The sequence below is a fragment of the Leopardus geoffroyi genome, chromosome C1, assembly GCF_018350155.1.
Source record: "Leopardus geoffroyi isolate Oge1 chromosome C1, O.geoffroyi_Oge1_pat1.0, whole genome shotgun sequence".
NCBI lineage: Eukaryota > Metazoa > Chordata > Mammalia > Carnivora > Felidae > Leopardus > Leopardus geoffroyi.
In genome coordinates this window covers 198,193,949-198,211,877 of record NC_059328.1, presented here as the reverse complement: position 1 = coordinate 198,211,877, position 17,929 = coordinate 198,193,949, and the positions used below count along the sequence as shown (strand labels likewise).

At 34.9% G+C, this 17,929-nt stretch overlaps 1 protein-coding gene across 16 annotated transcripts in view; it reads left to right on the top strand.

Annotated features, from left to right (window-relative positions):
• The window catches only part of IKZF2 (IKAROS family zinc finger 2), a 162,602-nt gene that overhangs the window by 106,365 nt on the left and 38,308 nt on the right, over window positions 1-17,929 (top strand). For all 16 annotated transcript variants that reach the window (XM_045481114.1, XM_045481120.1, XM_045481115.1 and 13 more), the window contains one exon: window positions 3,859-4,026. In XM_045481114.1, coding sequence (XP_045337070.1) covers window positions 3,859-4,026 — 168 coding nt within the window. The remainder of the gene's footprint in view (window positions 1-3,858; window positions 4,027-17,929) is intronic.

The window sequence follows — 17,929 nt, the reverse complement described above, 5'->3', positions numbered from 1 at the left end:
TTAATACCATGAACTACTGTCTTCATTCTAGAACTTCCCCCTCTTACCAATTATTTACAGCTAGTATAAAAGGCGTGGTCTTAAATTTTTAGAAAGCCTTTAGGAAACATGTTTGTGTGTTTAGCTCATAGAATATCTAATATAAAATCGATAGTGAAAAAAGCTACACAACCACCCAGTTTACTAAAATGACATGGAGTATCATATCTAATTCACTTCTTCTTCTTTCTCTTTCATACTCTACTAAAGTACCAATTCCAGTGTCTTACAAATGGCTTTGTGTTATTTCATTGGTATTGCTACTTTAGTAGGTAATCAGGTAATATTGTCATCGGATACTCCAGGCACTCTTCACTGGGATATAGGCAGAAGAAGTAGGGGTAGTAAATCAATTCATGCACAAACATGAATTGATGTGGACATTATAAATACAGTCTATCCTTAACTTTGCCCTTCTTTAGGGTAGAGTACTCCCAACTTTGTAACTTTAAGTTTTAAGCACATTATTTTGTACATTGTAGCTTTGTGGAACCATTCTCTTGCTCCAAGGCCCTCTCAACAGGTGCTTGGGATTTTTCATATTTGTAGGTGGTTGTTCCATCTAACACGGAACACCCTCTTTCTTTGATTTACGAAAGCAAATTGATGCATGTATATTTGTATTTCAATTGGATATTTAAACACAGATCTAGAAATATGTGTTTATGAAAGTATATAAAATATTGAAATATAATTTCAATGGATAATAGATAACTTCATTCTGGGAATAACCACAAAAAGGTCCTTGAGTAGATTAGATTAAAAAACAAACAAAAAAACAAAACAAGAAGCAGATTGAGAATGGAAATGAATGATAGCATGGCTACATATTAATTGTTCTCCTGGATTCAGAGCTGTTAATCCAGACTTTTGTGCCCACCCCATGGGGGAATTAGTTATCACAGATACAGTAGCCTACTTGATTTTTTCAGTTGAATTACTGTATAGTGAATTCAGTAAATTTGTGATGTTTTCCTGAAGTTTGCTTTTATTTATATCTGAAGAACATGATTAATATATTTTCAGACAAAGTCTAAACTAATTCTAAAAGGACTAGTTGATTCAGTCTATTATTACAGAAAGAGCAAATTATTTAAAAAAATAATTGAGATGTGTTGTTTCAAGTAACATACACAATATGGGTAGCTAAGTGAACCTTTTACTTAAATATCAGATCATTTTCCACATATCTCATAATCCCAATTCAAGACTTAATTCATGTAAAGCGGATTATTTCTAAAAGCTTCATCCAATTGAAATAAAAGTGAATTATTATCATTGCCCTTTTCCTCTTATCACAAATGGTAACATGACTTGCTACCTTCATCATGCCTTTCTTTATTTCCCATGGCCATGGAATATAGTTAGCAAATGCCTCCCATGTAAGACTTACATACTCAGCAACAGACAATATTTCCTGATATACCTAGACCTCTTTTTATTTCTCTGACCCCTTTAAGGATGATCATATAAATTCAGAAATAATTCTTACTAAAAATATTTGAAGATATCTGGAATATTTTGTAAATGTAAAAATGAAATTATCCTGTCATTCATTAGTCTCATATACTCAATTAGATGAAGATAGTTATTATTTTATTTATTTTTCTTTTTTGATTAGTATTACTTGGAATGACAAATTCAGTAGTGTAAATTAGGAATTTTTAAATATTTCACTTGTAAGAGGCTTAATGAAAATCTAAGTTAGCATGTTTGAGGAGTATATTCTAAAGGCAAACATGATTTCAAATGTTTTTGTTTACCAAACTAATTTAGTTCATTTTAAAGTTATGGAATACTAATTTGTTACTTGCCTGGAAGACCCTACAGAGAGATTTCAAAAGTAAAATCAAATATTTGGAGTGAAAAGTATAATTTCCATTTGCTATTTTCCTATGGTATAAAAATTTTTACAGAGAAAGTGCCTCTTTCTTTTTTATTAGTAATTCCGTGGCAGGGGTGGGGAGTAGAAAATCCTGATTTTAAAAAGCTATGGACTGCTATTTCGTTGAAAAAAATGTCAATGAATTAAATTGTGTGTGTGTGTGTGTGTGTGTGTGTGTGTGCGCGCGCGTGTGTGTAAAGATGTACCAATTTTAGATTTATTTTAAAACTTTTATTAGTTTGTCAGACTTCATACAAGAGGTTTCTTGGTAAAGTATTTCTCCTTTAAGCAGTATTTAGCATTGATTTAATTGTCAGTTTCATCAAATGAATCAAAGAAATGAAATAAGATAAAATTTAAGGTAACCATAACATAAATTATTTTCACTTAACACACCAGCACAAGGACTTTTTCATAAATTAGCTCAGAAGATCTCCTGTAAGAAAAACCTTAACCCTTGCTACACAAACACAGATTATATATATATTTTTTCCCTTGGTATATATCATAAAAAGTTCCAAAATGAGCAAGTAGTAAGAAATTTAAGATAACACCTGATGTATCACTCAATGTCTTTAGGTATTATAACAAATCTATATGATAGAATATGCAGTGGCAGGTGCAAGAAAATGGCCAAAGTTTATCTTCTTTATGCCTCCTACCTTTCTTTAATAAAAAGAATCACTGAATTTGCATTAAAGGCCTCACCCAAATATTGAGGTTTCCTTATTCACTATTTACAAATGTTTCAGTTAAAGATATAAAACATGACAATTCAGTATAAATTTTTAGGTATTAAAATTATAATCTTCATCTAACCTCAAATACAGAAATAGTACAGTTAAACCAAAAGTGAATTGTTTTTTTGTTTTTTTTAACTTTCTGTTCTAAACTTTGAGCTTTACTATTTTGTACTATTTAGGTACTAATTTATAATTTATTTCATGAATATCTTTAGAGACTGGCAAACTTAAAATAGCATTTTCTTCATGGTTTGACCGTACTTGCCAATTTTACTGCTTCCTCAACTATGTATTTTTATGTTCAGTGACATTTGTGACAGCCAGTTGACCCAATAGACTAAACTGATAATTCTGGCTTGAACAGTTCTATAGTGGTATCCAGTAACAGGAGAAAAGAGAGAAAAGATTTCTATAAAATTATTTTCACAACAAAATTAATACAGGAAATGTCTGGATTAATAATTTTCTTTGGATTTTCACTGTTTATATCAGAAATTTTTCCAAAGCTTTCACTGTTAGTGACTAGGAGAATCGAGAGACCTGGAGCCTGGGTGAAGCTTTAGAGATTTTGTGATAATGAGCTTTGTTAACCTGGTTCATTCGTTGAACTTTTTTGGCCCCCTGGTAATAAATCATCAGCTAAATGAAAGAGTTAGACTAAAGATCCCCTCCAGGCCAAACTAAAATTTCTGTAACTTTAAAAGAGATAGTGTGGCACAACAGAGCAAGATTTTGTTGTCCAACTAAGCAAGATTCAGTTATCAGTTTGAGTACTTTTTAGCTCTGTGACTATAATCAGATGCTTTGATACTTGAACTTCAAGTTCTTCATTTGTAAATTGAAATTATAGATACCTAATTAGAAATATAAGGATTGAAACATTCTCTGTAAAGCAACTAGTAAAGTCAGTAAAGTGGTGGCACTTAGTTGTTCAATCAGTGGTCAGTGCTATTGCTGATTCTTTTGAGTCAGTGACAGGAATCCTGTAAAATTTATATAAAGAGAGAGAACGGTGCTTGGCCTGAAGTTTAAGGCTTTGGTATTAGCAAATTTTAGTTAGATAAAGTTTAGAAGACTTACAGGGGAGAATATTCTCAGCACAGAGAACCTAGCACCAATTAGTAGTCTACAGCAAATTGGTCACTTGCGTATAACCTACTTGATCTTCTCTACCTCTTTTCCTTTTGGCAGGTGAACGTCCCTTCCACTGTAACCAGTGTGGAGCTTCTTTTACTCAGAAGGGAAACCTTTTGAGACACATAAAGTTACACTCTGGAGAGAAGCCGTTCAAATGTCCTTTTTGTAGCTATGCCTGTAGAAGAAGGGACGCCCTCACAGGACACCTCAGGACCCACTCTGGTAAGTGTCACTGACTCTTTGAGAAGAAAGCTAAAGTACGAGAATTCAGCAAAGTGTTAAAGAATGATGCAGAGTAACTTATAGCTTTGGTATATGGCTAGGAATTATCTAGACAATATTTTTATTTGTGTACACTGAGTAACTGATAAATCTTGCAAGATGCATATGGCCCTTCCTTTTTTAGACTTGTAGACTTGGCAAAAAGGAGCACTGTCAACTGAAAAGTCTCTTATTTTAAGCCATTGAAGTAAGGAAACAAGTGTTCTATGGATTTTCTGTGATTTTTAATTTTATAATTATTAAGTCAGTATAATTAATAATTTAATTTATAATATATAAATTAATGTATAATTCTGTAATTATGGTTAACCCAGGATAATAGAAAATCTAGTAAAATATCATAGTTACATACTGATATCACCATAGAAGAGATGAAAGCTGTGATATTTTTCAACTGATATAGTGCCCAGTCTGGGAGTGGGAAATCAAACATCACTATTTTTAAACTTGAAAATATTATGCTCATTAGCAAATTGGCTGTGGAGTATTTTATATTTCATTTAAACGCTCCTTGTTTCTTTAACTCTCAAAATACAGTCATTGGATTTTCTCTGAAACATTTCTCTGCTTCATAAATCATCATTAGAAAATCTAGAGTAAGTGTGATATTTTTAAAATGCTAGAATATAGTACATAAAAGAGAAAGAATGATTAGAAATCTGAATGAATCTCATTTGACTTTTAGCATGAATTGCCATAACCAAGAAGTTAAAGGTGGAAAATTAATATAGAGTACTCTCCAGCCAGTTTTATATCCTTCTGTCTATAATGACATATTAAAATTTAATTTTAATATGAAGATATGATGGAAGTGATATTTTCATCTACATTGACAAATTGTATTAGAGAGTGCTGTGGATTGTGAGGTAATACTTGTATTATCTATTTTTACATTTTTTCCTATTAATCCTTAAGGCCTTATTTTTTAACATGAATGTGAAATGTATAAAACTAATTTAGATATTAACTTGTCAATGTGGAGCAGTTGTAGAAAAATGAAATTAATTCAAACATTAAAACAAAATATTTTAAGTATATATAGTTACTTGCCTCCCTGACTCATAGCAATTCCCTTATTTCTAACCATGACATTTTATATTTTAAATTATGCTATGAAAATCACATCTTTATTATAAAAATTATTCTTTATTGAAAGAATGTTCTTAAGATGTGACAGTAACTTCCTTTAGCTAGCCATGTACTCTGGCTTATTAAAGTATTACTGAGCTAACCACAGATTATATAAAACATAGCTTTGCATGAACATTAGCTGTTACATGAAGTTGAAGCAAAAATACAACTTTAAGCATCTATTTCATTCTTAACAAAATTGTGTTGCTTTTAATAATCATGGTTTAATGTACACATGTTACTTTACCTGGGATTGCTATATTATCCTTAGAAGGTTTAATGCCTTCAGCGCTCAAGAAGGATTTCAATACTCACCTTAATTTGTGTTGCCTTGATATCCTTTTTGTTCTTTTAACACATCCATCCCTGTGGGTGGTGTTTAAGAAGACACTTTGGTTTTTGTTTCTATTGAGCTGGGCAGTTTCAATCAGCATCTTTTTGCAAATTAGTCATGACTCATCTAGGGGTTCCTGACTGGTGCCTAATGAAGTGAGGGATGAAAAAGGTGTCACTCCAAAAGTAGGCCATTCCCATTGGCTTTTACCACGCCAGACATGACATTTCTTACATGGTTCTGTGTAATTATAAATTGTGTGTGTGTAAAGTGAAGCTGTTTCTGTGAAATCTTATATTCTGTAAATAAATATATTGCCTCTTTGAGGTTCAAAAAAAATAAAGACATGGACCCATAGTGGCAATCATACTGATTTTACAAATTGGTATACAAAGTCATGATTTTGTAGATATATAAACAGACTCAAAGTGGCTAATAAGGAGAGCTTAATGGAGTAATGAGGGGGGTGTCATCCAGCTACTGCCTCATCAATGGGTGACATGAATTCAGTTATACTTCCAACTGTAACCTAAACTATTTGCCAATTTTTTTATAATAGATACAGTGTAAAACATAGCTGCTAAAGTCCATGCTTCTCTAATTGTTCAGAAAGTTCAAATTGATCATTATAGCTTTCTTATTCTACTACCAATTCCACCTTCTCCTTAAGCTTACCCTGTTTTGTAGCACCTGGGCTAGACAGGATTCTTTATCTGATGAATGACCCAAATCTTAATTTCTACAAATACTGAGTATTTGATGGTCCTGTTTTCCTGGGACTACTGCAGTTTTCCAGTAACCAAGATTATTGGGCACATTTTTTTAAAAGAGGTGCCCCATTGAATCTCCTGAGTTCCAAACATAGCAACACCCCCAAATTATCTTGGTAATCTGGAAAAGTTACCAACCAATGGTCCACTTCTCTCCCTGTTACTTTAGCAGCTTGAGATGCCCCCAAATAGCCAGGGAGTAGTCCAATATGACCAACTCAGAGCTCTGATCCATGGTGGAAACATTCTTCCTTTGGGTACCTAGCACATACATCAGAACAGTATACCCAAACATGCCTCCTTCTTCATGATGACAGGTGCAAAGTGCAGCCATTTGCATTTATTACAGAGGATCAAATTCAATGTGTAGACCACTAAACCCATAACATTTCACTAATGCTGCTAGTCTCTGAACTTTCTGTGGCAATTATCTCCTATTCTCTAGCATATATCTTACTGAGGCATCTCAGGTATTTACTACTTCCTGCTCACCATGTCCAGTCAGTACCGTGAATGTAATGTTCCAACTTGATGTTCTGTGGGATGTCAAGATGAACAAGATTTCTTTGCACTGTATTATAGCAAAGAGGAGAGTTGACCTAGCCTGAAGCTAAGATAATAAAAGTATGCTGTCCCTGCAATGTGAAGGCACATTGCTTCAGATTATCTTTGTTGATAAGGAATTATTTTTCAAAGAAATTGTTAAGTCACTACCTCCATACCTGGTATCAGGGGCTATGTTAATATGCGCCAATAAAGGTATTACAGCTAGAACTGCATCTGTAGTTGGCTCTTGATGTGATTAAGTCTACATTCATCCACAGAACCATCTTACAGTATAACCATCATTAGCCCAATAAACAGTATAAATGAGTGTGTGTAGGAATCCCCACCCAACATCTTTCAGTTTTAGTTTACTGTCTTGGGAGAGATATAAGTCTAAGGCTATGATCTCTAATATGGTATCCACCAGCTACTTGTGGCTGTTAAGCACCTAAATATGGTTGTCTAGGTCTTGCGGGCAAATGATGATGAAACGTTGAAATGATTTTTTGATTAAATAAAGTCTTTTAAAATTAATACCAACTTTTTAAAATGTGGAATGTGGCCACTAGAAAATTTGAAATTACACGTGTGACTCATATTTGCACCATACAGCATTGTTCTCAGCTTTTGGTAATAGCCCTGGGTCAGGGAACCAACATAAGAATCCTGTCCATTGCATGGGGCTTCTGAGTGGCTCAGTTGGTTAAGTGTCTGACTCTGGATTTTGGCTCAGGTCATGATCTCACAGTTCGTGAATTTGAGTCCTACACTTGGGCTCTGTGCTGGCAGTGTGGAGCCTGCTTGCAATTCTTATTCTCTCCCCCCTCTTTTTCTGCCCCCTCCCTGATTTCTCTCTCAAAATAAATAAATAAACTTAAAAAAAAAACACAGTTTTTCCTATTGCTTAATTTATTTGTTCTCACAATACTGTAAGATGGACTTGGGTAAAGTCTACATATTTATCTTGACCTCCATATGCACCCCGCTTTGAACTGGTGGACCATAATGGCATTTGGAGTTCTAGAGATTAATGTCAGCTCAGAGCTATTTCTAATAGCACTAACTGATAATATGTGGTAAGACTTGTTATTTCCCTCTTCCTAGTGCATAGTCACCATCATAAATGGCCATGGCGATTCTGGAATGACTTAGAAGAAGATTCATAGCATATATCCATGGCCAGGTTTCAGGATCTTTTCCAAAAGGGACTATCTTCATCTAATTATGTAACTTTGGGCTATGAATACAATAGGCTTAGATCTAGGCACTGGATAAGAGATCATGAATCCCACCATGGCTATGCAAGTTCAGTTTTTGCCCATAAGACCTAGACATTTTCTGCAAAAGTTGGTTAGCAGCTTGGTAGTCTAACCATTTATTTCATTCTTGGAGACTCCATAATTGATTAGCCATTGCCCTAGGACCCTATGGCACAAAACATCATGATTATCACCCCATCCCTATGGTTTGTTAAGGTAATTGCACCTTCCTGATATTTGTTCCTAACATAGAGCCTAGACCACTCTGAGGTCACACATACATTTAAATCAGGGAGCTCAGTTCTATTTGCAATATCTATCATTGTTCTCCCCAGCCAAGGGAAGACAGTTAACATAAGCTTTTTTTGTTTTAAAGAGATAGAGATAGAGCACAAGCAGGGAAGGGGCAGAGAGAGAGGGAGACACAGAATCTGAAGCAGGCTCTAGGGTCTGAGCTGTCAGCACAGAGCCCAACACTGGGCTCGAACTCATGAACCATGAGATCGTGACCTGAGCCAAAGTTGGATGTTCAACCAACTGAGCCACCCAGGCTCCCCCGGTTACCATAAGCTTTTGAAGCATGTGGCTTCTTTCCTTACCAGAGTAGTTCTTTGGTGAAGGGAATGCTCCATACGTGCTTTCAGAAGTATGTTAGCAGCACACTGAAGAGGATGGTTCATAATTGATCTTTTCCATTATTCTTACTTACTTGAGCTTTTATTCTTCTTCCTCTTTGCTATGCCAAGAAAATTGTGGCATTTCAACTTTTTACAAACAAACCATCATTGAATCAAGAATTCAATTAACTTGTCACTCCCACTTGCTCAAGGCAATGTATTAAGTCCCAAATCCCAGGTGAATACATATATTTGATAAGTTTGGCCCTAGGTAATCTAGCATTTTGGTTCATCCTCTTGATATAAAACCTTTAGTATCAATTCATTCCCTTACATGCTAACTGGACTCCTGTTGATACAAATTGGTAGTTTTGCAGTTCTTTCAGTGTATAGGCTGTCACCTGGATCAAGCCTTGATTTTGGTTATATTAGGATCTAACTTACTATCAGACGAGGGGCAATGAGAGGTAATAGGAATGAGTCCTTAAAAGAATTGCCATTCTCTGATTGGGTTCTTGCCTCCGCTAAAGCAATTGAAAGTCCCTTACTATGGGAATGCTGATTTATAGGAACATTGGTTTCCTTAGAAGACAGTGTGGGAAGTGAGGATTGTGTCTTCCAGCAAGGATGGTTTGGGAGTGTTTGGGGGTTCAACATTCTTAGTATTTGATCAGATAGTACCATCCTTAGTATTTGATCAGATAGTACCATCCCATGTTTCACTAGTCCATTACCAAGACCAAGTTGTATTGGTATTGCCCATTTTATTTACTACAGCAATTCCATAACTATTCAAGTCAGATTCTGGAGTTGGTTTTTAGCCTTATTCGTCCTGAGGCTTAAGTAAATAAGGACTCTTAAAGTCAACAGAGGACTTTGATATTCCACTTGTGCTTTAACATGAAGTGATCATTCAAGGCCTTCAAACTGTCCTTTCTTCTTTGTATAATCCTTAGGGCCATCAGAAATAGCCATATCACACTCCAGTCTTCACTCTAAACACCACCATTGTCACTTCAGCAAGTAAAGGCTACATGCTACCAGCAATGATAATTTAAGTAGTCACATTGCCAACAAATGCCTAGAAATAGTAGTATCCCATCAGCTTCCCATTAAGGAGGCCTTTCTGTTCTCTTCAAATATGAGCAAGTTAATGCCAAAATGCCATTTTGACTCTTTGAAGCCTTGGGCCACTCCTACTAGTAAGGATCCATCAAGGCCATGACAGGAGCAATGAGACACTCAAATGGGGGGAAATTTGGAGACATTCAGGATAACATTAACAAGAGAATAGTGAGTCATAAAGGAAACCAACAAAAGATTGTCGAAGCACTCTGAGGCTAGCAATATAGCCATTAGCATAGTGGCTATGTAGCATTAGCATAGTAAGAAGCCATTAGCAGCCCTATGTCTGGAGGGACATTGGGATCAAGGGATCACTAGAATTAAGAGAGGTAGGAGATGGGTCTTGAACACTGACCTTCAGTAGAGGAATGTACCCCCTACTAACCTGTGACTGAGTAAGAAACACCTTGACCTCACTTTCTCTACCCTCTAGTCTCTTGATGATGCCTTACATTAACCGAACCCAACCAGAAGCCAGAGAACAAAGGAGCCTACTGATGAAGCCAATAGGAATTAGCTTTCTGCAGGAGCAAAGAAGGGTGAAAATGGCTATGAAGGTGAAACAGAATAGGCCAGAGATTGACTAAAATTTAGGAACCAGTGCTTAAAATGATCAGTATAGGGTATTAAACATAATATAATGATTTTAATATTAATTTCTGTTTTTTATGAATATAATTAGTACAAAGTATTTTGGTTCCTCCTACTCCCCCCCCACTTTGGGTAATGACTGTCCATTGTTTTAGTTACTGTGTTCTATAATATTAATATTGCATCTTTGGTTCCTGTATTTTAGATTTGAAAATTTTCACATCTACTAGTTTGGTAACAAAGAGCCTGATATTGATGTACACTTATATGTTAAATAAAAAAAAAAAAAAAAACCTCAGGAAAAATATATAGAGAATACAATATACATTCAATCTCTGTTGTTTCTTTCCTATTTGGAACTCTACTTGCATACTTAAAGGACACCAGGTAGTATCTTGGTCTTGATTGTTTAGTCCCAGTAATTACTTACCAGATAATATATGGAATTTCTTGAGACCTTCCTAGATATTAGGCACTGTATGAAGCACTTCCCAAGGATTATTCCTTTAATTAAAGTCCTTTTATCTGACATGAGCAAAGCCAGGCATTTTATCAATTAACAGCAGTAAGTCTAGTAACATGAGAAATTCTTTTGATAAAAGTCCTTACATTTAAAAAATATGTAATCTATGTAATCATTTACCTCTTGATATAAGGCCTGTCCCTTTTCTTTCAGTGAGGAATTTGGTTTTGGAATTCCATGTAATTTTTCTGTCCTAAACCACAGTCATAATGCATCATCTCTAATTCCATTTTCAGTGTCTTTTGTTTTTAATAATACTCTTTTAATGTTTATTTATTTTTGGGATAGAGAGAGAGAGAGGGGCAGACTACAAGTTGGGGGGTGGGTGGGGGCGGGGCAGCAGTCAGACAGAGACACACACACAATCCAAAACAGGCTCCAGGCTCTAGGCTCTAAGCTGTCAGCACAGAGCTTCATGGAGGGCTCGAACCCACAAACCATGAGATCATGAACGTTGGCTGCTTTAACTGACTGAGCCACCCAGGCGACCCTTTTTTCAGTGCCTTTAAGAACTTAAACACCCTTGTTATGCAACAGCTAAATTTTTAAGATTTCTCACTATTTTTTTAGGAGTATCCTTGCCCATCTACAATTCTTTAGCATTTTTTAAGTCAACTCGCCTTTATTGAATCTTTCCAGAGTGGCAAAGTTAGTTTTCAGAAACAACTTTAGTTTTGTATTTATTTTCTTGAAATATGGAAATTTAAGTAATTTATGTAATCATAATAACAGGTTCAGCTGGCATAAATAGATTTGGCTAGAATCATAAGGACTCAGTGACTCTCTAGTTCAACCACTGGAGTGTTTACTTGGGCATACAAAGGGGCCTACGAGCTCCAGGAATTCAGGGCTTTAGAGAGAGGCAGTTGGTCAAGAGAGCTTTTTGCTGTTATTATTCTTATTTTACAGATGAGGGACTGATGCTCAGAGAGGTCACACAGAGCCTAGATTCATACCGAGGTAGTCAAACTCCAAAATCTATACTTTATATTCTGGGATAAATGATACAGCCCTATATATTTATTCTATAAAACTTTATTAATTCACAATGATAAAGAAAAAAATACTAACTATCTAGAGGTCAAAATATCTGGGTTTAGAATGGCTCATTGCAAATTAGTCATATGACTGCATCAAATCTCTGAATTTGATCTTTAAATCTCCCTATGCTCCCAATATTATATGATGCTAACTAAATACAGTGTGTTATCTTTTCTCCCAGAAGTTGGCTGCTGATCTTCATTACAGCCAAATCTTAAAGGGTAAAAGACTAGTCCCTACTCCCCACTGTTTTTTTTCTTACAGTTTGCTGTGGTTTAACTTTAAAATAGATTTGCATAAAATTGAGTAGGATTTGTTTTCACAAACCTTCATAGCACCACTATTACTTCTCTGCAACTATCTGCTAACCTATATTTTTTTTTAATTTTTTTTTAACGTTTATTTATTTTTGAGACAGAGAGAGACAGAGCATGAACGGGGGAGGGTCAGAGAGAGGGAGACACAGAATCTGAAACGGACTCCTGGCTTTGATCTGTCAGCACAGAGCCCGACGCGGGGCTCGAACTCACGGACCGTGAGATCATGACCTGAGCCGAAGTCGGCCGCTTAACCGACTGAGCCACCCAGGCGCCCCGTGCTAACCTATATTTAAGAGGTAGCTTTTGGTGGCTTAGTTGGTAAAGTGTCCAATTCTTGGTTTTGGCTCAGGTCATGATCTCACCATTCGTGTGAGTCTGAGCCCCACATCAGGCTCCACACTGGAGCCTGCTTGGGATTTTCTCTCTCTCTCCGTACTCTCTGCTCTTCCCCCACTCACGCACATGCTCTCTCTCTCTCAAAATAAATAAAAACCTAAATAAAACACAATATTAAAAAAAAAAAAAAAAGAGCCTTGATATAGACATTTTCTTATTTTGTACTCTTAGGCCCAGATATGCAGAAGTTTACTTAAAACACATTCCCACTTAAGAGTATTTTTTAGGGACGCTTGGGAGGCTCAGTGGGTTAAGCGTCCAACTCTGGATTTTGGCTCAGGTCATGATTTCATGGTTTGTATGTTCAAGCCCTGCATCTGGCTGTGCACAGTGTGGAGCCTGCTTGGGATTCATTCTTTTTCTTTCTTTATTTTCTTTCTTTCTTTCTTTCTTTCTTTCTTTCTTTCTTTCTTTTCTTTCTTTCTCTTTCTCTCTCTCTCTCTCTCGCCCTCTCCCTCTCCCTCCCTCTCTGCCCCTCCTATGCTGGTGGACGCTTGTTCTGTCTCACAGTAAATAAACTTAGAAAAAAAAAGTATTTTTTATAAAACTCCTTCTACTGTATTGCTGAACACCAGTAAAATTATAACACAATGTTGAATTTTTCCTCCCTCACCTTTGCTAATTAGTACCTAAAAGATATTTTTTACACTGGAATAGAAAATGGGTTAATGTTAAAATAGTAACACTGGTTACTTGATTTAATTGCATGCCTTAAATTTTGATTACAGTCATTGATAACATTTTTTTAAAAGTGAAAGGATATCAAGTTTTATAAATAATTAGTAAATCAGAACCCCCTAAAGGACAATAATACTTTGGTAGTGTTTACTAGTATTTGACATGGAAAAGTTTGTTTTCTAACAATAATTTTTGAATAGTATAATTTTATTATTTATGGAAATATATCAGATTAACATGGTATTATTTTTTCAGTAGCAGATAATTCCTGTGAATAACTCCCGTATTTTATTCCCCACTTCTTAAGATTATAACAGAAGAAATCAAAACTTTCTTACTTTGGTTATGACAATGCTGTATCCTTTTTCTGAAATACTCTCCATTCAGAAAAAATGCTTGTACAATAATCATCAGTGTTTGAGGTTTTGTTTTTTTAAAAGTATCTTCACTTATGAGTTATTTAGAGCTTATCTACTTGTCTTGATGCTGGATATTTTATTAGAATTGCTTTATTTATTGCAATATGTTAGCTAAATTCAAACATCTAGCAATTACACCCTTATTTCTACTTTTGCTTTTTGTCACACTCAAAACAAGATGACTGGCTGAAAAAGGAAAAAAAAAACACATCTTTTTACATGTGGAATTTAAATGATATTCTAAGAGGGAGTAGGAAGAGAGGGGAAGAAGAAGAAATAAAGAATTGGAATATATCTTTAACAGTATACCAGCTGAAGATTACAGTCAAATTTTTAGCCCAGTGATAACATATCTACACTTCTTTATATAAGAGTACAGGAAAATAAAAGATACTCGTTTATATTTAAAACTCTATCCATTAATCTTAAGATTTACCACACAAATTATCTAATTTGCCTTATAAAAATTTATTACATTTTTATGGGAGTTTTTCATGAGGAATCAGTGAGTCAGTACTCCTGTTACAAAAATGATTTTTATTAGTTTTGTCTTTTAGATTTTTAGTTTAACAAGTAATTATAGTCCTTTCATTCCTAGAAATTTGATTAGTGTGCTTCTTACGTTATATATTGCTCCTTTTAATTGTCTTTATTATACCCAATACACTGGGGAAATAGTGTTTCAATTAAGTCTTGGACCCCTATTAATCAAAATAATACTTAGCATACTTATTTTTTTTAACTCTAGGAGGAACTAGAATTGCATATTTTTTTCTAATTGCCATTTTAGGTACATGTCTCCCATACTCTAATGCTGTGTCCAAATTAAATACTAAACACAGAATAGAAGATTATGTATTTTTAATATATGGAAACTTGTATAGTATATATGCATTATAAATTGTAAGGAGGAAAAAGTAAGTAGGAAAGGATTCTTAACAAAAATCATTTATTGCTTAAAAAATGAAATCTTTTAAAACATATGAAAATTAAAAATCCTAGTGTCCCAAGGAAATCTATTGTACTCTAAAAAAGCCAAGTAAATATTCCTTACCATTCATATTTTGAAGATGCTTGTTTGTTATAACACTAAAGAATTGTTCAGAGATTTATTAAAATATAATTGAGTAAGCAGATCAGTGTAGGAATTATTTGATTTTTTTGTTCATTTTATTTTTCAAAAATAAGTCCTTTGAGTTTTCAATAAGACTTGCTATAGTATTTTAAGGAAAACCTTAGCTTTCAATTAGGCCAATAGTTATTGTATAATTCTTTATTCAGATATATCACCTAAGAATAAGTACTTTGTAAAATTAGGTTATGTGATATAACATAACCCTGGAGTTCTAACTGTTTGAAGAGACCTCCAGAGCCTTGAAGTCTGCATCTTTTTACTTACGGTCATTCTGAACAGTTCTCTAGTTTATTTCCAAACACCTTAGGAAGGCTGATTTTTACAATATTACTTTGTAGCCTATTATTCAGTGTTTGACAGTTTTTAGCCTAAGAACTTTGTGCTTTATGTCGAATTGTCAGTTTAAAACTATTTTGTCCTATAAAAAGCAGCTGGACCAGATGTACCATATAAATATCCATCTGTTAAAACAATAACTTCCCCTCACTGTACTTTTTTTTTTCTAACTCTGTTATATAAGGACTGCCCTTTTATTTTTTTGAGACCCTGGAATCCCAAGGTCTATATTCTGTCTATAAAAACAGCTCATAAGTATTGAATAGTTGTAATTAGTTCCCAATACTGATTTTTTAAACATTATCAGTTATATACTGTACTGCTATAAACTCATTTACATGTTTTCCATTATTTTTAACTCTAATTTCTGTTTTGTTCAGCTGTGCTTTTAACTATTATGAGAAAATACCTATAAAATATTACGACTCAGCCTGCTTTTGAATATATTTGAACATTTACCTTTAGTAGAATGTTCAACGAACCAAGTGGTATTTTTAAGGTATAAACGGCATGCTCTCAGAGAAACTGATGAGATAGCTCTTCATCTTCAAATTTGTTTAAAATAAAGCTCAAAAGCAGTATCTGACTTGAGAGATAGAACTAACTTTTGTCCATATTATTAAAGAAACAACTTAAGGTCAAATACTCTAGTTTTAAGTCTTTTCACATGGGACAGTCTATTAATTCATCCTAAGAATGAAATGCCTTCAAATATATTGTCATTTCTTGCTACAGGATTCACTGTCACAGGCACATCATCTCCTTTAATTACTGACTGATCAGGAACTCCATAAACTAGAAGGGATTCTAAAGTGCATATTGCTTTTTGTAATCACAATCCATCTTGTTGTATTAAATTATCTTTCCCTCTCGTGTCTCCTTTTGTTTTCTACCTTTTCCCCCCATTCCTTCAATGTTTGCTTCAGTATTACTTCAGCTTTTGAAGTATAGACCTTTGAATATTAACAATTTGATTATTTGTGAAATGAGTGAGGAGTAAAAAATGTCTGAAAATTAGGTACTTGGCTAAAAGAGTATCATTATCAGTTATTTTCATATTGACGTTATTTTGAAACTAGATTATCATGACTTTTCTACCAGATTTGCCAAAGAGACACATTTAAAAATTACTAACCCATGGCCTAGTATAATGATAGACATATTGGATTTAATTATTCAGAAATTGAATCCAGTGTGGCTCATTCATAATAGTGATGGTGCATTAAGCGTAGTATAATTTGTCCTGCAGACTTCCCGTGAGAAGGAACTGTTTTCACCTGATTGTAAACTTGGCACCTGGCCCACTTTCTGGGTGATCTCCCAAGTGTGAACTTTCCCCACCCTCCACCCCCCTTTCCTTCCTGGAGGTGCTTGATAGAGGTGGATTACACTGATAGTGCACAAGCAGTGTCAGTTGCACACATGATTTGCATAACTGTGCTGTGCTGATTTCACCCGAGTCCTGATAATGATGCCCATGGTACCTCTCTGTATGCTTTGCAATAAACACGGGAGAGAGGGAATGGGATTAGTATTTTCATTCTCGACTCTGAAACACACCCTTAAGGCACTGCCCATTGAAATATGATCAGGAGAGAAAAGCCACTTTCAGTCAAGCTAGCTGGTAAGACAATCCATGTGATTTCTATCCAGTAAGTAGAACACTTTTCTTTTCCAGACCAATAATCATTATATACTGTACCTTATACATCCCTCAGAAATTAAACTTTTTGAAATATTTTTAAATGTTTATTTTTGAGAGAGAGAGCGCAAGCTGGGAAGGGGCACAGAGCAAGGGAAACACAGAATCCGAAGCAGGCTCCAGGCTCTGAGCTGTCAGCACAGAGCCCACCGCAGGGCTTGAACCCACAAACTGTGAGATCATGCATGACCTGAGCTGAAGTCAGATGCTTAACCAACTGAGCCACCCAGGTGCCCCAGAAATTAAATTTTTTGTGTGTGTGAAATTAAATTTTTTAATAGCATATATGACCTTATCTTTTTTCAAATAGCAGTTGTCATGCTTCTTTAAATTTCAAACACTTATTTCTAGAAGGAATTTTTAAAGAGAAGTCTTCTATAACACATACTCATGTGATATAACACTTAAGTTGGGTGAGGGAGTGTTTAGATCAGTTTACTGCTGGAACCTTTCCTCCTTATCTTTTTCTCTTGTCAGGAATTGTAAAGAAATAGGCAAGAATCATGGAGCCATTTCTCATTCTTCTAAGTCTTCTATAGACATTGGTCTCATTACCAAGTTGACTAGCACAGTTTTATACCCTGCATGGATGTTGGTGTGGACAGTCTGAATTTGTGGCCATTTCACACTTTCTCTTCCACATGCCTGAGTCTGTGGGCCTAGTTCTCTTGGAACTCATGGCAGAAGTGGAAGGGCAGCATGCCAACTTTATTACTCAGTGTCCAAAAGGGCACATCACACTGTTTTTTTTTATTTTGTTTTTTTTAAGGATTTTTTTTTTTTTTTTTTTGGTAAGCTAACCTCCACCCTCTCTTATTTTCCTACTTGATCCGTGTATGTGAGTCAAAGAAACCTGTTCATCCACAGCCTGTACTGTCTTGCCAAATCTTGTAAGAAAACTCCCAAATGGTTAAAAAAAA